Here is a 21,480-nt window from a genome sequence, read left to right on the forward strand (position 1 = left end):
AGCTCAATAAAGCCCAGCAAAATGATTTCAAATACTATTTGAACCCAGTTCTGATAGCAGCAACACTCTGATGTCTTCTAGCAAACCCAGAGAAACTCTCGCTCAAAGCAAAACAAAAGAGCCGATTGGCCCCTCTTGGTCATTCCCTCAGTAAAATTATTGCATTGCAATGCAACGCTCCAGCCCAATGGTATAATTAAACAGCAATAGCACTTAGGGCCTGAAAGCATTAAAATTATTACCATATATATATATATCAACTTTCTCAAAAACAGTTTCCCTTGTTTTTGACTTTGAAGCTAAATGCCCTCAAGAATCTATTCACATCCATAGTTTCTGTGGAACAACATTATAGTTAGTGATGCAGAATTGCTTTCAGAGATTTGACATTGACACTATGACCCGTTTTGTTGCCTTCTTCTCTCTCCAACCTATTTCTCGCTCTTTCTCTTCTCCATCCATCCATCTCTCTCTCTCTCTCTCTCTCTCTCTCTCCCAAACCTATTTCCCTCTCTCTCTCCCCAACCCATCTCTCTCTCTCTCCCCCAACCCATTTCTCCCTCTCTCTCTCTCTCTCCCCAACCCATCCCTCTCTCTCTCTCCCCAACCCATCCCTCTCTCTCTCCCCAACCCATTTCTCCCTCTCTCTCTCCCCAACCCATCCCTCTCTCTCTCCCCAACCCATTTCTCACTCTCTCTCTCCCCAACCCATCTCTCTCTCTCTCCCCCAACCCATTTCTCCCTATCTCCCTCTCTCCAACCTATTTCTCCCTCTTTCTCTCTTCCATCTATGTCTCTCTCTCTCTTCCTCTCTCTCCCCAACCCATTTCTCCCTCTCTCTCTCTCTCTCTCTCTCTCTCTTTCTCTCTCTCTCCAACCTATTTCTCCCTCTTTCTCTCCTCCATCCATCCCTCTCTCTCCCTCTTTCTCTCCTCCATCCATCTCCCTCTCTCTCTCTCTCTCTCTCTCTCCAACCCATTTCTCCCTCTCTCTCTCTCCAACCCATTTCTCTCTCTCTCTCTCCCCAACCAATTTCTCTCTCTCTCTCTCTCTCTCTCTCTCTCTCTCTCTCTCTCTCTCCCCCACAATCCCTCTCTCTCTCTTCCCCCCACAATCCCCCCCCCCCCACACACACACACACAATCCCTCTCTATTTCTGATTTCTTGGCCGCATTCTAAAAATCGATGAGGTCCCAATGACACAGCCAGTCAGCATCACTGCTGAGGAAAACCAGGCTGAACTGGGGCCAGGCTGCTAACAGGCTTTTGATGGACAGAAGTGGAGAGGTCTTATGTTGTAATAGACATGAAGTAAGTAAGTAGGTAGGTAGGTAGCTAGGTAGCGTAACTGCTGACAAACCCGATCAGCAAACTAGATTTCAGGCATGATGTGTGGTGCACCAAAAGTGGGCCGTGGCACAAGAGAATCAGAATATCATCTGTTAGCCCAGTGGTTAGAGTGTAGAGGCGGGAGGTAGCCTAGTGGTTAGAGTGTAGAGGAGGGAGGTAGCCTAGTGGTTAAAGTGTAGCCTAGTGGTTAGAGTGTAGAGGCGGGAGGTAGCCTAGTGGTTAGAGTGTAGAGGCGGGAGGTAGCCTAGTGGTTAGAGTGTTGGACTAGCAACCCAAAGGTTGCTGGATCAAATCCCTAAACTGACATGGTAAAAATCTGTCGTTCTGCCCCCCTGAACAAGGCAGTTAACCCACTGTTCCCAGGATGGAGACGGGTACATTACTTTACAGTTGGGCTCACGGCCAAAACAAGCAAAAAATTCTCTTTAATTTACAAGGTAAACTTAGTGCTTGGTGTATTTAACATCAAGGATTCTATCAAAGTGAACAACCCGTTTCTGTCATTAGACTGGTCGTATAAAACAGCACAGTCAGCGTTTAACAAGCTATACAGTACCTTCCCATACAGTGTAACAAGCTATACAGTATCTTCCCATACAGTTTAACAAGCTATACAGTACCTTCCCATACAGTGTAACAAGCTATACAGTACCTTCCTATACAGTGTAACAAGCTATACAGTACCTTCCTATACAGTGTAACAAGCTATACAGTACCTTCCCATACAGTGTAACAAGCTATACAGTACCTTCCCATACAGTGTAACAAGCTATACAGTACCTTCCCATACAGTGTAACAAGCTATACAGTACCTTCCCATACAGTTTAACAAGCTATACAGTACCTTCCCATACAGTGTAACAAGCTATACAGTACCTTCCCATACAGTTTAACAAGCTATACAGTACCTTCCCATACAGTGTAACAAGCTATACAGTACCTTCCCATACAGTGTAACAAGCTATACAGTACCTTCCCATACAGTGTAACAAGCTATACAGTACCTTCCTATACAGTGTAACAAGCTATACAGTACCTTCCCATACAGTGTAACAAGCTATACAGTACCTTCCCATACAGTGCTACTCAGTCCAACATCGTGCACATGGCCTCTACTCAAATATGGGGCCGCAAGAGGGGGAAAGCTTGTACCAACAGCTCACTACAGCCATGGCATGACATGCCAAAGACCTTGCAGAAACAGACTTTGCTAGAATATCTTAGGAAATCCATTTTAAGAACACAAAATGACTGGGAATCTGATGTCTTCAAGTCTCAATTTGGTGATTAGACTGTCTTAATATGAAAACATCAAAGCATTGTACCATCCAATCAACAGATGCCTTCTTAACAAGAAGGAAGTCAGCTATCATTGAAGTAGGAATACTGATAACTTCAGTTTCTTTCAAATGCGGCATGTATGTGAGACCATCTGTCTAGCCACAGACTAATATTATGCCTGTTTTCAGATTCCTGTGGAACCATAAATAGGCTAAATTATAACACAATCCTAGAGGGGTGTGGGGGTGATTTTCTTCACCTCTAAAGTCAAATCCTGTCTGTCAATCTGGGGGAATTCAGAGGTTGTTTTAACAGCCAGAATACAGGGTTGGGTTGCGTTACTTGGCATTCCTAATATTCTATGTAAAATAATTCTTAGTCCTTGAGATGCCTAATGCTAGGTATTCTGAGTCATAATTCCATGGTTGCAGTAAGACCATGAGATATTTACTTATTCAGTGGTAGCATTGAATTCAAAGACAACAAAAACAACGAGACAAAATAATTCACATTTCCCAGATATACCTGAGAGGGTATTTTGCTGACAAGTCTACGTCATTATTATGATTAGCACTGCATGGGGCAAAACCCGATCCTCAACAACAAAATCAGTCTGGTGATTACCTCCAGCCTAGCAGTTAGAGTGTTGGGCCAGTAACCGAAAGGTTGTTGGTTCGAATACCCGAACTGGCAAGGTGCCAAGATTTTTTTTTTTGAATCAGTCATTCTGCCCTTGATCAAGGCAGTTAACCCCCAACAACAACTGCTCCCCGGGCGCTGATGATATCGATTAAGACACATTTCGGTTTGAATGCATTCAGTTGTATTTTCTTTATTTAACCAGGTAGGCTAGTTAAGAACAAGTTCTCATTTGCAACTGCGACCTGGCCAAGATAAAGCAAAGCAGTTCGACACATACAACAACACAGAGTTACACATGGAAAAAACAAACATACAATCAATAATAATACAGTAGAATTTAACTGACTAGATATCCTCCTTTTCCCACAATGATCCTTAGTCTGGTCTCAGATCTGTCTGTGCGGTCTTGTCATGCCAACCAACCAACCAACCAACCACAGGAGTTGGTAATACAGCACAAACAGATCTGGGACCGTATTATAAAGGTTTCTCAGTAACAGTGCTGATCTAAGATCAGGTCCCCCTTGTTTTTGAACACGGGCCAACGGGAACCAGGCTATATGATCCCTGCCTTGGTTCTAGCTTGCTGCGGTGAAGGTTTCCCAGCCAGTACCTTTCTGTGGCCAGCGCCAGGCACCTCTCCATGGTTCTTGGTTTGGTTCTGCTTGAACTTCTCCTGTAGTGTCTCAGCCAGCTGGCACAGCAGGAAGCCGTTGTCCAAACGCTCCATGAAGTTCTCTGCTGTGATCTCCAGACCTGGGGAGGAGAGGAGAGGAGGGCAACGGAGGGAGGGGAAAGGACATGGGGGAGGACAGGGGAGAGGAGAGGAGAAGAGAAGAGGAGAATTTAACCTTTATTTAACGAGGCAAGAAGGGAGAGGACAGGGGAGAGGAGAAGATCAGGGGAAAGGACAGGGTGGGGAGAGGAGGAGAGGACAGGTGAAGAGGAGGACAGGGAGAGGACGGGAAAGGACAGGACAGGGAGGGGAGAGTACAGGGAGGGGAGACGACAGGGAGAGGAGAGGAGGAGAGGTCAGGGAGGGGAGAGGAGGAGAGGACAGGAGAAGAGAAGAGGAGGATAGGGGAGAGGACAGGGGAGAGGACAGGACAGGGAAGGGAGAGGAGAGGGAGGAGAAAGGACAGAGAGGGGAGAGGACAGGGAGGGGAGTCCCGTCCCTGTCGTCTCTCCTCCCTGTACTCTCCCCTCCCTGTCCTGTCCACCCCCCGTCCTCTCCCTGTCCTCCTCGTCACCTGTCCTCTCCTCCTCTCCCCTCCCTGTCCTTTCCCCTGATCTTCTCCTCTCCCCTGTCCTCTCCCTTCTTGCCTCGTGGTGATTCTATCATGTTGCATCATGACGCTAGTCTCATAACTTCTTGTTCTTCTGCTTAAAACTGTATGAAAGGATAGAAATTGACATAGAAAATAAAGTGAGTTAAGCCAACTGTGTAATATGTGTACTAAATTCTAAATATATGTACACAAAATTCTAAAGCCTGAGTTCAATAAAAAATACAGAGATAATTGAGAATCGCTGGTATGCCATGCAGTTAATATATTGGCCTATTAAATGAGGTCCTAATAGTTTATGGAGTTCTAATAGTAGCCTATAGTTCTATAGCTCTAATAGTAACTTATAGTTCTAATAGTAGCCTATAGTTCAAACAGTAGCCCATAATTCTAATAGTAGCCTGTAGTTCTAATAATTATAACTAGCCCAGAGTTCTAATAGTAACCCATAGATCTAACAGTAGCCCATAGTTCTAACAGTAGCCTATAGTTCTAATAGTAGCCCATAGTTCTAATAGTAGCCCATAGTTCTAATAGTAGCCCATAGTTCTAATAGTTAGAACTAGCCTTTTGTTCTAATAGTAGCCCATAGTTCTAATAGTAGCCCATAGTTCTAACAGTAGCCCATAGTTCTAATAGTAGCCCATAGTTCTAATAGTAGCCCATAGTTCTAATAGTAGCCCATAGTTCTTATAGTAGCCCATAGCTCTAATAGTAGCCCATGGTTCTAACAGTAGCCCATAGTTCTAACAGTAGCCCATAGTTCTAACAGTAGCCCATAGTTCTAACAGTAGCCTATAGTTCTAATAGTAGCCCATGGTTCTAATAGTAGCCCATAGTTCTAATAGTAGCCCATAGCTCTAATAGTAGCCCATGGTTCTAATAGTTGCCCATAGTTCTAACAGTAGCCCATAGTTCTAACAGTAGCCCAAAGTTCTAACAGTAGCCTATAGTTCTAATAGTAGCCCATGGTTCTAATAGTAGCCCATAGTTCTAACAGTAGCCCATAGTTCTAACAGTAGCCCATAGTTCTAACAGTAGCCTATAGTTCTAATAGTAGCCCATAGTTCTAATAGTAGCCCATAGTTCTAATAGTAGCCCATAGTTCTAATAGTAGGCTATAGTTCTAATAGTAGCCCACAGTTCTAATAGTAGCCAATAGTTCTAATAGTTAGAACTAGCCTTTTGTTCTAATAGTAGCCCATAGTTCTAATAGTAGTCCATAGTTCCAACAGTAGCCCATAGTTCTAATAGTAGCCCATAGTTCTAATAGTAGCCCATAGTTCTAATAGTAGCCCATAGTTCTAATAGTAGCCCACAGTTGTAATAGTTAGAACTAGCCTTTTGTTCTAATAGCAGTTCTAATAGTAGCCCATAGTTCTAACAGTAGCCTATAGTTCTAATAGTAGCCCATAGTTCTAATAGTAGCCCATAGTTCTAATAGTTAGAACTAGCCTTTTGTTCTAATAGTAGCCCATAGTTCTAATAGTAGCCCATAGTTCTAACAGTAGCCCATAGTTCTAATAGTAGCCCATAGTTCTAATAGTAGCCCATAGTTCTAATAGTAGCCCATAGTTCTAATAGTAGCCCATAGCTCTAATAGTAGCCCATGGTTCTAACAGTAGCCCATAGTTCTAACAGTAGCCCATAGTTCTAACAGAAGCCCATAGTTCTAACAGTAGCCTATAGTTCTAATAGTAGCCCATGGTTCTAATAGTAGCCCATAGTTCTAATAGTAGCCCATAGTTCTAATAGTAGCCCATGGTTCTAATAGTAGCCCATAGTTCTAACAGTAGCCCATAGTTCTAACAGTAGCCCAAAGTTCTAACAGTAGCCTATAGTTCTAATAGTAGCCCATGGTTCTAATAGTAGCCCATAGTTCTAACAGTAGCCCATAGTTCTAACAGTAGCCCATAGTTCTAACAGTAGCCTATAGTTCTAATAGTAGCCCATAGTTCTAATAGTAGCCCATAGTTCTAATAGTAGCCCATAGTTCTAATAGTAGGCTATAGTTCTAATAGTAGCCCACAGTTCTAATAGTAGCCCATAGTTCTAATAGTTAGAACTAGCCTTTTGTTCTAATAGTAGCCCATAGTTCTAATAGTAGTCCATAGTTCCAACAGTAGCCCATAGTTCTAATAGTAGCCCATAGTTCTAATAGTAGCCCATAGTTCTAATAGTAGCCCATAGTTCTAATAGTAGCCCACAGTTGTAATAGTTAGAACTAGCCTTTTGTTCTAATAGCAGTTCTAATAGTAGCCCATAGTTCTAATAGTAGCCCATAGTTCTAATAGTTAGAACTAGCCTTTTGTTCTAATAGTAGTTCTAATAGTAGCCCATAGTCCCAATAGTAGCCCATAGTTCTAACAGTAGCCCATAGTTCTAACAGTAGCCTATAGTTCTAATAGTAGCCCATAGTCCTAATAGTAGCCCATAGTTCTAATAGTAGCCCATAGTTCTAATAGTAGGCTATAGTTCTAATAGTAGCCCACAGTTCTAATAGTAGCCCATAGTTCTAATAGTTAGAACTAGCCTTTTGTTCTAATAGTAGCCCATAGTTCTAATAGTAGTCCATAGTTCCAACAGTAGCCCATAGTTCTAATAGTAGCCCATAGTTCTAATAGTAGCCCATAGTTCTAATAGTAGCCCATAGTTCTAATAGTAGCCCACAGTTGTAATAGTTAGAACTAGCCTTTTGTTCTAATAGCAGTTCTAATAGTAGCCCATAGTTCTAATAGTAGCCCATAGTTGTAATAGTTAGAACTAGCCTTTTGTTCTAATAGTAGTTCTAATAGTAGCCCATAGTCCCAATAGTAGCCCATAGTTCTAACAGTAGCCCATAGTTCTAACAGTAGCCCATAGTTCTAATAGTAGCCCATAGTTCTAATAGTAGCCCATAGCTCTAATAGTAGCCCATAGTTCTAATAGTAGCCCATAGTTCTAATAGTCAGAACTAGCCTTTTGTTCTAATAGTAGCCCATAGTTCTAATAGTAGCCCATAGTTCTAACAGTAGCCCATAGTTCTAACAGTAGCCCATAGTTCTAACAGTAGCCCATAGTTCTAATAGTAGCCCATAGTTCTAATATTAGCCCATAGTTCTAAAAGTAGCCCATAGTTCTAATAGTAGCCCATAGTTCTAATAGTAGCCCATAGTTCTAATAGTTAGAACTAGCCTTTTGTTCTAATAGTAGCCCGTAGTTCTAACAGTAGCCCATAGTTCTAACAGTAGCCCATAGTTCTAATAGTAGCCCAACGTTGTAATAGTTGCCCATAGTTCTAATAGTAGCCCATAGTTCTAATATTAGCCCATAGTTCTAATAGTTAGAACTAGCCTTTTGTTCTAATAGTAGTTCTAATAGTAGCCCATAGTCCCAATAGTAGCCCATAGTTCTAACAGTAGCCCATAGTTCTAATAGTAGCCAATAGTTATATAGTTCTAATAGTAGCCTATAATTATAATAGTTAGAACTAGCCCATAGTTCTAAGAGTAGCCCATAGTTCTAATAGTAGCCCATAGTTGTAATAGTAGCCTATAGTTCTAATAGTAGCCTATAGTCCTATAGTTGAAATAGTAGCCCATAGTTCTAATAGTAGCCTATAGTTATATAATTCTAATAGTAGCCAGTAGTTCTAATATGTCACGTCCTGGCCAGTATAAGGGTTAATTGTTATTGTAGTTTGGTCAGGACGTGGCAGTGGGTATTTGTTTTATGTGGTTCAGGGTGGTGTTTTTCTAGAAGGGCATTTGATTTAAGTATTCCGGGGGTTTTTGGGCACTGTTTGATTTTCATGTATTCTATGTTTAGTCTAGTGTGTCTGTTTCTATGTTTGGTTAATTGGGGTTGGGACTCTCAGTTGAAGGCAGGTGTTGTCTATTTGCCTTTGATTGAGAGTCCCATATATTAGGGTGTGTTTGTGTTTGTCATTTGTGGGAGATTGTTCCGTGTATAGCATCAAGCCTTACAGGACTGCTTATTGTCGGTGTGTTTCTTTTTGTATACATGTTTATTTTGGGTTTGCCTTCTTTCCTTATATTAAAGAAGATGAGTATACATTTCCCTGCTGCGTTTTGGTCTCATCACTACGACAAGTGTGACATAATACTAGACCATAGTTCTAATAGTAGCCCATTGTTCTAATAGTAGCCCATTGTTCTAATAGTAGCCCATAGTTCTAATAGAAGCCCATATTTCTAATAGATAGAACTAGCCTTTTGTTCTAATAGTTAGAACTAGCCTTCTGTTCTAATAGTAGCCCATAGCTCTAATAGTAGCCCATAGTTCTAATAGTAGCCAATAGTTATAATAGTAGCCTAATAGTTATAATAGTAGCCTATAGTTCTAATAGTAGTCTATAGTTCTATAGTTCTAATAGTAGCCCATAGTTCTAATAGTAGCCCATAGTTCTAATAGTAGCCTATAGTTATAATAGTTATAACTAGCCCAGTTCTAATAGTAGCCCATAGTTCTAATTGAAGCTTATAGTTCTAATAGTAGCCTATTGTTCTATAGTTCTAATAGTAGCCCATAGTTCTAATAGTAGCCTATAGTTCTATTATTCTAATAGTAGCCCATAGTCCTAATAGTAGGCCATAGTTCTAATAGTAGCCCATAGTTCTAATAGTAGCCTATAGTTCTATAGTTCTAATAGTAGCCCATAGTTCTAATAGTAATCCATAGTTCTAATAACAGCCTATAGTTCTAATAGTTAGAACTAGCCTTTTGTTCTAAAAGTAGCCCATAGCTCTAATAGTAGCGCATAGTTCTAACAGTACCCCACAGTTCTAACAGTTGCCCATAGTTCTAACAGTAGCCTATAGGTCTATAGTTCTAATAGTGGCCCACAGTTCTAATAGTGGCCCATAGTTCTAATAGTAGCCTACAGTTCTAAAAGTAGCCCATAGTTCTAATAGTAACCCATAGTTCTAATAGTAGCCCATAGTTCTAATAGTAGCCCATAGTTCTAATAGTAGCCTATAGTTCTAATAGTAGGCTATAGTTCTAAAAGTAGCCTATAGTTCTATAGTTCTAATAGTAGCCCATAGTTATAATAGTTAGAACTAGCCCATAGTTCTAATAGTAGCCCATAGTTCTAATAGTAGCCTATAGTTCTAATAGTAGCCTATAGTTGTATAGTTCTAATAGTAGCCCATAGTTCTAATAGTAGCCTATAGTTATATAATTCTAATAGTAGCCCATAGTTGAAATAGTAGCCCATAGTTCTAATAGCAGCCTAGAGTTCTAATAGTAGCCTATAGTTCTAATAGTAGCCCAAAGTTCTAATAGTAATCCATAGTTCTAATAACAGCCTATAGTTATAATAGTTAGAACTAGCCCATAGTTCTAATAGTAGCCCATAGTTCTAATAGTAGCCTATAGTTCTATAGTTCTAATAGTAGCCAATAGGTCTAATAGTAGCCTATAGTTCTATAGTTCTAATAGTAGCCCATAGTTCTAATAGTAGCCCATAGTTCTAATAGTAGCCCATATTTCTAACAGTAGCCTATAGGTCTATAGTTCTAATAGTAGCCCATAGTTCTAATAGTAGCCCATAGTTCTAATAGTAGCCCATAGTCCTAATAGTAGCCCATAGTTCTAATAGTAACCCATAGGTCTAATAGTAGCCTATAGTTCTAATAGAAGCTTATAGTTCTATAGTTATATAATTCTAATAGTAGCCCATAGTTCTAATAGTAGCCCATAGTTCTATTAGTAGCCTATAGGTCTATAGTTCTAATAGTAGCCCATAGTTCAAATAGTAACCCATAGTTCTAATAGTAGCCTATAGTTCTAATAGTAGCCTATAGTTATATAATTCTAATAGTAGCCCATAATTCTAATAGTAGCCCATATTTATAATAGTAGCCCATAGTTCTAATACTAGCCTAGAGTTCTAATAGTAGCCCATAGTTCAAATAGTAGCCCATAGTTCTAATAGTAGCCCATAGTTCTAATAGTAGCCCATAGTTCTACTAATAGCCTAAAGTAGCCCATGGTTATAATAGTGCCCTATTGTTCTAATGGTAGCCCATAGTTCTATAGTTCTAATAGTAGCCTATAGTTCTAATAGTAGCCCATAGTTCTAATAGTAGCCCATAGTTCCAATAGTAGCCCATAGTTCTAACAGTAGCCCATAGTTCTAACAGTTGCCCATAGTTCTAACAGTAGCCTATAGGTCTATAGTTCTAATAGTGGCCCACAGTTCTAATAGTGGCCCATAGTTCTAATAGTAGCCTACAGTTCTAATAGTAACCCATAGCTCTAATAGTAGCCCATAGTTCTAATAGTAGCCCATAGTTCTAATAGTAGCCTATAGTTCTAATAGTAGGCTATAGTTCTAAAAGTAGCCTATAGTTCTATAGTTCTAATAGTAGCCCATAGTTATAATAGTTAGAACTAGCCCATAGTTCTAATAGTAGCCCATAGTTCTAATAGTAGCCTATAGTTCTAATAGTAGCCTATAGTTCTATAGTTCTAATAGTAGCCCATAGTTCTAATAGTAGCCTATAGTTATATAATTCTAATAGTAGCCCATAGTTGAAATAGTAGCCCATAGTTCTAATAGCAGCCTAGAGTTCTAATAGTAGCCTATAGTACTATAGTTGTAATAGTAGCCCAAAGTTCTAATAGTAATCCATAGTTCTAATAACAGCCTATAGTTATAATAGTTAGAACTAGCCCATAGTTCTAATAGTAGCCCATAGTTCTAATAGTAGCCTATAGTTCTAATAGTAGCCCGTAGCTCTAATAGTAGCGCATAGTTCTAATAGTAGCCCATAGTTCTAATAGTAGCCTATAGTTCTATAGTTCTAATAGTAGCCCATAGGTCTAATAGTAGCCTATAGTTCTATAGGTCTAATAGTAGCCTATAGTTCTATAGTTCTAATAGTAGCCCATAGTTCTAATAGTAGCCCATAGTTCTAACAGTAGCCCACAGTTCTAACAGTAGCCTATAGGTCTATAGTTCTAATAGTAGCCCATAGTTCTAATAGTAGCCCATAGTTCTAATAGTAGCCTATAGTTCTAATAGTAGGCTATAGTTCTAAAAGTAGCCTATAGTTCTAATAGTAGCCCATAGTTATAATAGTTAGAACTAGCCCATAGTTCTAATAGTAGCCTATAGTTCTAATAGTAGCCTATAGTTGTATAGTTCTAATAGTAGCCCATAGTTCTAATAGTAGCCTATAGTTATATAATTCTAATAGTAGCCCATAGTTGAAATAGTAGCCCATAGTTCTAATAGCAGCCTAGAGTTCTAATAGTAGCCTATAGTTCTAATAGTAGCCCAAAGTTCTAATAGTAATCCATAGTTCTAATAACAGCCTATAGTTATAATAGTTAGAACTAGCCCATAGTTCTAATAGTAGCCCATAGTTCTAATAGTAGCCTATAGTTCTATAGTTCTAATAGTAGCCCATAGGTCTAATAGTAGCCTATAGTTCTATAGTTCTAATAGTAGCCCATAGTTTTAATAGTAGCCCATAGTTCTAATAGTAGCCCATAGTTCTAACAGTAGCCTATAGGTCTATAGTTCTAATAGTAGCCCATAGTTCTAATAGTAGCCCATAGTTCTAATAGTAGCCCATAGTCCTAATAGTAGCCCATAGTTCTAATAGTAACCCATAGGTCTAATAGTAGCCTATAGTTCTAATAGAAGCTTATAGTTCTATAGTTATATAATTCTAATAGTAGCCCATAGTTCTAATAGTAGCCCATAGTTCTAATAGTAGCCTATAGTTATATAGTTCTAATAGTAGCCCATAGTTCTAATAGTAGCCTATAGTTATATAATTCTAATAGTAGCCCATAGTTGAAATAGTAGCCCATAGTTCTAATAGTAGCCCATATTTATAATAGTAGCCCATAGTTCTAATACTAGCCTAGAGTTCTAATAGTAGCCCATAGTTCAAATAGTAGCCCATAGTTCTAATAGTAGCCCATAGTTCTAATAGTAGCCCATAGTTCTACTAATAGCCTAAAGTAGCCCATGGTTATAATAGTGCCCTATTGTTCTAATGGTAGCCTATAGTTCTATAGTTCTAATAGTAGCCTATAGTTCTAATAGTAGCCCATAGTTCTAATAGTAGCCCATAGTTCCAATAGTAGCCCATAGTTCTAACAGTAGCCCATAGTTCTAACAGTTGCCCATAGTTCTAACAGTAGCCTATAGGTCTATAGTTCTAATAGTGGCCAACAGTTCTAATAGTGGCCCATAGTTCTAATAGTAGCCTACAGTTCTAAAAGTAGCCCATAGTTCTAATAGTAACCCATAGCTCTAATAGTAGCCCATAGTTCTAATAGTAGCCCATAGTTCTAATAGTAGCCTATAGTTCTAATAGTAGGCTATAGTTCTAAAAGTAGCCTATAGTTCTATAGTTCTAATAGTAGCCCATAGTTATAATAGTTAGAACTAGCCCATAGTTCTAATAGTAGCCCATAGTTATAATAGTAGCCTATAGTTCTAATAGTAGCCTATAGTTCTATAGTTCTAATAGTAGCCCATAGTTCTAATAGTAGCCTATAGTTATATAATTCTAATAGTAGCCCATAGTTGAAATAGTAGCCCATAGTTCTAATAGCAGCCTAGAGTTCTAATAGTAGCCTATAGTACTATAGTTGTAATAGTAGCCCAAAGTTCTAATAGTAATCCATAGTTCTAATAACAGCCTATAGTTATAATAGTTAGAACTAGCCCATAGTTCTAATAGTAGCCCACAGTTCTAATAGTAGCCTATAGTTCTAATAGTAGCCCATAGCTCTAATAGTAGCGCATAGTTCTAATAGTAGCCCATAGTTCTAATAGTAGCCTATAGTTCTATAGTTCTAATAGTAGCCTATAGGTCTAATAGTAGCCTATAGTTCTATAGTTCTAATAGTAGCCCATAGTTATAATAGTAGCCCATAGTTCTAACAGTAGCCCACAGTTCTAACAGTAGCCTATAGGTCTATAGTTCTAATAGTAGCCCATAGTTCTAATAGTAGCCCATAGTCCTAATAGTAGCCCATAGTTCTAATAGTAACCCATAGGTCTAATAGTAGCCTATAGTTCTAATCGAAGCTTATAGTTCTATAGTTCTAATAGTAGCCCATAGATCTAAAAGTAGCCTATAGTTATATAATTATAATAGTAGCCCATAGTTCTAATATTAGCCCATAGTTCTATTAGTAGCCTATAGGTCTATAGTTCTAATAGTAGCCCATAGTTCAAATAGTAACCCATAGTTCTAATAGTAGCCTATAGTTCTAATAGTAGCCTATAGTTATATAATTCTAATAGTAGCCCATAATTCTAATAGTAGCCCATATTTATAATAGTAGCCCATAGTTCTAATACTAGCCTAGAGTTCTAATAGTAGCCCATAGTTCAAATAGTAGCCCATAGTTCTAATAGTAGCCCATAGTTCTACTAATAGCCTAAAGTAGCCCATGGTTATAATAGTGCCCTATTGTTCTAATGGTAGCCTATAGTTCTATAGTTCTAATAGTAGCCTATAGTTCTAATAGTAGCCCATAGTTCCAATAGTAGCCCATAGTTCTAACAGTAGCCCATAGTTCTAACAGTAGCCCATAGTTCTAACAGTAGCCCATAGTTCTAACAGTAGCCCATAGTTCTAATAGTAGCCTATAGTTCTAATAGTAGCCAATAGTTCCAATAGTAGCCCATAGTTCTATAGTTCTAATAGTAGCCTATAGCTATATAATTCTAATAGTAGCCCATAGTTGAAATAGTAGCCCATAGTTCTAATAGCAGCCTAGAGTTCTAATAGTAGCCTATAGTACTATAGTTGTAATAGTAGCCCAAAGTTCTAATAGTAATCCATAGTTCTAATAACAGCCTATAGTTATAATAGTTAGAACTAGCCCATAGTTCTAATAGTAGCCCATAGTTCTAATAGTAGCCTATAGTTCTAATAGTAGCCCATAGCTCTAATAGTAGCGCATAGTTCTAATAGTAGCCCATAGTTCTAATAGTAGCCTATAGTTCTATAGTTCTAATAGTAGCCCATAGGTCTAATAGTAGCCTATAGTTCTATAGTTCTAATAGTAGCCCATAGTTATAATAGTAGCCCATAGTTCTAACAGTAGCCCACAGTTCTAACAGTAGCCTATAGGTCTATAGTTCTAATAGTAGCCCATAGTTCTAATAGTAGCCCATAGTCCTAATAGTAGCCCATAGTTCTAATAGTAACCCATAGGTCTAATAGTAGCCTATAGTTCTAATCGAAGCTTATAGTTCTATAGTTCTAATAGTAGCCCATAGATCTAAAAGTAGCCTATAGTTATATAATTCTAATAGTAGCCCATAGTTCTAATATTAGCCCATAGTTCTATTAGTAGCCTATAGGTCTATAGTTCTAATAGTAGCCCATAGTTCAAATAGTAACCCATAGTTCTAATAGTAGCCTATAGTTCTAATAGTAGCCTATAGTTATATAATTCTAATAGTAGCCCATAATTCTAATAGTAGCCCATATTTATAATAGTAGCCCATAGTTCTAATACTAGCCTAGAGTTCTAATAGTAGCCCATAGTTCTACTAATAGCCTAAAGTAGCCCATGGTTATAATAGTGCCCTATTGTTCTAATGGTAGCCTATAGTTCTATAGTTCTAATAGTAGCCTATAGTTCTAATAGTAGCCCATAGTTCCAATAGTAGCCCATAGTTCTAACAGTAGCCCATAGTTCTAACAGTAGCCCATAGTTCTAACAGTAGCCCATAGTTCTAACAGTAGCCCATAGTTCTAATAGTAGCCTATAGTTCTAATAGTAGCCAATAGTTCCAATAGTAGCCCATAGTTCTATAGTTCTAATAGTAGCCTATAGTTATATAATTCTAATAGTAGCCCATAGTTCTAATAGTAGCCCATATTTCTAATAGTAGCCCATATTTCTAATAGTAGCCCATAGTTATAATAGTAGCCCATAGTTCTAACAGTAGCCCATAGTTCTAATAGTAGCCTATAGTTCTAATACTAGCCCATAGTTCTAATAGTAGCCCATAGTTCTATAGTTCTAATAGTAGCCCACTGTTCGAATAGTAGCCCACTGATCTAATAGTAGCCCATAGTTCCTACAACATCTGAAAACATAAGAGCAGACAAAGACAAAGTTTGAACAAGCCAGAGCTGGCATGTTGCATAGTAACGCCTCGTTATCCTTCACAGAGAACACTCACACTTCCCACACAGAACACACACACACAGTGCAGCAGAGATAGAACAGTGATCAACATATGGTCTTTCTAGTTGACTGGCGTCCAGACGACCATTCCCTCTCAGTTAGATCATTCTGACCGCAATAGGAGGTGGCAGTGGGGTGTCTAACTGTGGAAAACTAACCAGGGGGATTTCTGTCTTCATCTCTTTGGGTAAAGGAAGGAGTTCCAGAGTTTTAATGAGTTCCAAATGTGGTAATTGAGCACAGAGAGAGACGCAGAGAGAGACAGAGACAGAGAGAGAGAGAGACACAAAGACACAGAGACAGAGAGAGAGGGTAATACCCTCTATAAACTCCTGCCTTATTCTCAGTCCCCTTCCCCTCTCTCATTGAGGATCTGACATGTACAGTTTTTAGAGACAAATTACTCTTTTTTTATGCACTGTGCCGTCTAGCCTGCAGATGAACATTCTGCATTGTAGTCAATCATGAAGGAAAATATCATCAACAGTAAAAGGCTATTTGCAAATGGCTAGCGCCACAAGGCTAGCGCCCCACAAGGCTAGCGCCCCACAAGCCTAGCGCCCCACAAGGCTAGCGCCCCACAAGGCTAGCGCCCCACAAGGCTAGCACGCCACAAGCAAAGCTAGATAAACAGTGTGATGTGTCTTTTTACTCTAGTCTCCTCTCACCCTCCACCCCCAGGCTAACCACCCCCAGGCTAACCACACCTCAGAGAAGCCACACCTCAGAGAAGCCACACCTCAGAGAAGCCACACCTCAGCTGGCTACCCTATGCCAACAGATAGGGCCTGACACACAAGTGCACGCACACACACAGCTAACAGATAGGGCCCGACGTACACACACACACACACAGCTAACAGATATGGCCTGACAGATAAGTAGATGGGTCTTCTATAGGGTCAGATTGGATGAAACATAATATACTGATTACATGCACTTCCTGGAATAAGGAGGCTGCTGATATACGGAACAATTATCATGCAAAACAACTCCCACAGTGATGGATTACACAGTAGTCTACAACTGAACTTCTTCCTATCGTACGTCGTACATTAGGCAACTAAAGATGCTAATAATAACAATTATTCAATTAGGAGGAGAAGGTTTCAAAGCGTGTGTGACCCCACTCTCCATTCCAGCCTCGTTAATGTTTGTTAACGGCCTCCAGATCAACAGGAAAAACAGGAAGACCCTGGAGAATCCATACAAATTAAAGGGAATAATGAATAATGGCTGAAGCTGAATAGGCTACAAAAGGTATTTGCGCGTTAAACTCAGACAGCAAACAGGCCTTTACTCCACAGTTCATCCCCAGTGTTTAAGACCAGGTACCACAGGGTTAGCAGACGCTCTGATTCAGAGCCACTTACAGTAGTGAGTCATTTAGCAGACGCTCTGATTCAGAGCCACTTACAGTAGTGAGTCATTTAGCAGACGCTCTGATTCAGAGCCACTTACAGTAGTGAGTCATTTAGCAGACGCTCTGATTCAGAGCCACTTATAGTAGTGAGTCATTTAGCAGACGCTCTTATCTAGAGCCACTTACAGTAAGTAGTGAGTCATTTAGCAGACTCTCTTATCCAGAGCCACTTACAGTACTGAGTCATTTAGCAGACTCTCTTATCCAGAGCCACTTACAGTAGTGAGTCATTTAGCAGACTCTCTTATCCAGAGCCACTTACAGTAGTGAGTCATTTAGCAGACTCTCTTATCCAGAGCCACTTACAGTAAGTAGTGAGTCATTTAGCAGACGCTCTTATTTTAATTGTATTTCTTTATTTCACTTTTGTTTAACTAGGCAAGTCAGTTAAGAACAAATCCTTATTTACAATTACGGCCTAGGAACAGTGGGTTAACAGCCTTGTTCAGGGGCAGAACGACAAATTGTACCTTGTCAGCTCGGGGATTCGATCTAGCAACCTTTCGGTTACTGGCCCAACGCTCTAACCACTAAGCTACCAGCCGCTCCAGAGCCACTTACAGTGAGTACATTTTCACACTATTTTTCTCCGTACTGGTCCCTGTGGGAATCGAACCCCACAACCTTCGCATTGCAAGCACCAAGCTCTACAAAAAATGTTTAATCCATTTCAAAATCTTCAGATTTTTATTGGTATTTTGGTCCATTAATATTAGTATTTTCAAAAAGTACAAATAAAAAGTTGATGAAAATCTGTGAAAGTCTATTTTCATTTCTTTATCATAGTACAATTCATTAATTGTAACCACTTTAACATGGACATACAGCTAATTTCATAGAGAATGTTACAAACTGCACAATATGTAGCTTGTAACTTACTTTGAAGAGATAGATGTTGATTGGGTCCAAATGGGTGTTTGGTCATCTAAATTCAGTTTACTTGTCTTTAACTGCCATTTCCCGAAAGTCACAATCTGCTATGTATAAGTCCAGTGTCTTAAAACAAAATGAAAACAAAATATTTAGGCTGACTTCATCCAGTGTCCGGAATGAGATATCAGCTAATTTGCATGTTTAAACAATATTTCAGATACGCCTTAAGGTGAAACTTAGTATACACTATGATGTAACACAGATGGTTTTCTGTTCAATGTGTCCATGTATTTCAACCAGTATGAATAGGATATGCTATGGACGGCTTTGCAAATCAGACAGCAACATCAAACTGCTTCCTGAACTATGCTCAGTCACAACCCCATGACTGAACCAGCCTGCAGTCTAACTAACTGGTCTGCCTGAAACAGCCTGCAGACTAACTAACTGGTCTGCCTGAAACAGCCTGCAGTCTAACTAACTGGTCTGCCTGAAACAGCCTGCAGACTAACTAACTGGTCTGCCTGAAATAGCCTGCAGGCTAACTAACTGGTCTGCCTGAAACAGCCTGCAGTCTAACTAACTGGTCTGCCTGAAACAGCCTGCAGTCTAACTAACTGGTCTGCCTGAAACAGCCTGCAGACTAACTAACTGGTCTGCCTGAAACAGCCTGCAGACTAACTAACTGGTCTGCCTGAAAAAGCCTGCAGACTAACTAACTGGTCTGCCTGAAACAGCCCGCAGACTAACTAACTGGTCTGCCTGAAACAGCCTGCAGTCTAACTAACTGGTCTGCCTGAAACAGCCTGCAGTCTAACTAACTGGTCTGCCTGAAACAGCCTGCAGACTAACTAACTGGTCTGCCTGAAATAGCCTGCAGGCTAACTAACTGGTCTGCCTGAAACAGCCTGCAGTCTAACTAACTGGTCTGCCTGAAACAGCCTGCAGTCTAACTAACTGGTCTGCCTGAAACAGCCTGCAGACTAACTAACTGGTCTGCCTGAAACAGCCTGCAGTCTAACTAACTGGTCTGCCTGAAACAGCCCGCAGACTAACTAACTGGTCTGCCTGAAACAGCCTGCAGACTAACTAACTGGTCTGCCTGAAAAAGCCTGCAGTCTGACTAACTGGTCTGCCTGAAACAGCCCGCAGACTAACTGGTCTGCCTGAAACAGCCTGCAGACTAACTAACTGGTCTGCCTGAAACAGCCTGCAGTCTAACTAACTGGTCTGCCTGAAACAGCCCGCAGACTAACTGGTCTGCCTGAAACAGCCTGCAGACTAACTAACTGGTCTGCCTGAAATAGCCTGCAGGCTAACTAACTGGTCTGCCTGAAACAGCCTGCAGTCTAACTAACTGGTCTGCCTGAAACAGCCTGCAGTCTAACTAACTGGTCTGCCTGAAACAGCCTGCAGACTAACTAACTGGTCTGCCTGAAACAGCCTGCAGACTAACTAACTGGTCTGCCTGAAACAGCCTGCAGACTAACTAACTGGTCTGCCTGAAAAAGCCTGCAGACTAACTAACTGGTCTGCCTGAAACAGCCAGCAGACTAACTGGTCTACCTGAAACAGCCTGCAGACTAATTAACTGGTCTGCCTGAAACAGCCAGCAGACTAACTGGTCTGCCTGAAACAGCCAGCAGACTAATTAACTGGTCTGCCTGAACCAGACTTTTTTTTCTTCACTTTCATCTATCTGACATGTTTACTTAACACAGATGCTTATTAATCAAATCAAATCAATTTTTATAGCCCTTCTTACATCAGCTGATATCTCAAAGTGCTGTACAGAAAGAAACCCAGCCTAAAACCCCAAACAGCGACACCGGTTGAGCATTCCTACAGCATTTCCCTCCAGAAGCCATGAGAAAGTTGTCCGGCTGCGGGGAACGTGTGAGGGGACCCTGTCTAGAGACCCTGCCTAGAGACCGTGTCCTGTCTAGAGACCCTGTCTAGAGACCCTGTCTAGAGACCCTGGTTAGAGACCCTGTCTAGAGACCCTGTCCTGTCTAGAGACCCTGCCTAGAGACCCTGTCCTGTCTAGAGACCCTGCCTAGAGACTGTGTCCTGTCTAGAGACCCTGTCTAGAGACCCTGTCCTGTCTAGAGACCCTGTCTAGAGAGACCCTGTCCTGTCTAGAGACCCTGTCTAGAGAGACCCTGTCCTGTCTAGAGACCCTGTCTAGAGACCCTGCCTAGAGACTGTGTCCTGTCTAGAGACCCTGCCTAGAGACTGTGTCCTGTCTAGAGACCCTGTCTAGAGACCCTGTCCTGTCTAGAGACCCTGTCTAGAGAGACCCTGTCCTGTCTAGAGACCCTGTCTAGAGACCCTGGTTAGAGACCCTGTCTAGAGACCCTGGTTAGAGACCCTGGTTAGAGACCCTGTCCTGTCTAGAGACCCTGTCTAGAGACCCTGGTTAGAGACCCTGGTTAGAGACCCTGTCCTGTCTAGAGACCCTGTCTAGAGACCCTGTCCTGTCTAGAGACCCTGATTAGAGACACTGATTAGAGACCCTGATAGAGACCCTGGTTAGAGTCCCTGTCCTGTCTAGAGACCCTGTCCTGTCTAGAGACCCTGTCCTGTCTTGAAACCCTGGTTAGAGACCCTGGTTAGAGTCCCTATCCTGTCTAGAGACCCTGTCTAGAGACCCTGTCCTGTCTAGAGACCCTGTCCTGTCTAGAGACCCTGTCTAGAGACCCTGATTAGAGACCCTGATTAGAGACCCTGTCCTGTCTTGAAACCCTGGTTAGAGACCCTGGTTAGAGTCCCTATCCTGTCTTGAGACCCTGTCTAGAGACCCTGTCCTGTCTAGAGTCCCTATCCTGTCTAGAGTCCCTATCCTGTCTAGAGACCCTGTCCTGTCTAGAGACCCTGTCCTGTCTAGAGACCCTGTCCTGTCTAAAGACCCTGTCTAGAGACCCTGATTAGAGACCCTGTCCTGTCTAGAGTCCCTGTCAAGGGCTCTCCATAGCGGTCAATAATAATAATAATAATAATAATACATTCATTTAGCAGATGCTTTTATCCAAAGCAACTTACAACAGTGAGTGCATACATTTTCTTATGGGTGGCCCCAGCGGAAATCAAACCCACAATCCTTACCCAGTATGTTGGTGAGCCACAGGGCCAGGTCTTCTTTCAATGGCAGAAGGCTGGCTTCGTGGCGGCTGGTCAGCCATTGGTTGTACTGCTGCATGTCCGTCAGGCCTGGGCCAATTACCTGCTTGGGACTCAGAGAGCTGCACATCGTGGTTACCTCCACGTCACTGGCCTATAGAAGGAGAGGAGGAGAGGGGTCAAAGACTGAGACAAGACACAGACCTGCTCTCTCTAACTCTGTCTCCTGATTCTTATTCTTTCTATCCATCCTTCCGCTGCACATATATCCTTTCCATCCTGCTCTACCGTCCCTTCCCATCCTCCTCTACCGGTCCCTTTCCA

General features: G+C 40.8%; 1 protein-coding gene across 1 annotated transcript in view; it reads right to left on the reverse strand.

Moving 5' to 3' along the window:
- Positions 1-21,480, reverse strand: part of LOC106584757 (growth arrest-specific protein 2) — a 59,592-nt gene that overhangs the window by 32,694 nt on the left and 5,418 nt on the right. The window contains exons 2-3 of the mRNA XM_045706300.2: positions 21,142-21,310; positions 3,887-4,029 (exon numbers count right to left, since the gene is read on the reverse strand). Coding sequence (XP_045562256.2) covers positions 3,887-4,029; positions 21,142-21,286 — 288 coding nt within the window. The 5' untranslated portion in view covers positions 21,287-21,310. The remainder of the gene's footprint in view (positions 1-3,886; positions 4,030-21,141; positions 21,311-21,480) is intronic.

The sequence above is a fragment of the Salmo salar genome, chromosome 23, assembly GCF_965601325.2.
Source record: "Salmo salar chromosome 23, fSalSal1, whole genome shotgun sequence".
NCBI classification, from domain to species: domain Eukaryota; kingdom Metazoa; phylum Chordata; class Actinopteri; order Salmoniformes; family Salmonidae; genus Salmo; species Salmo salar.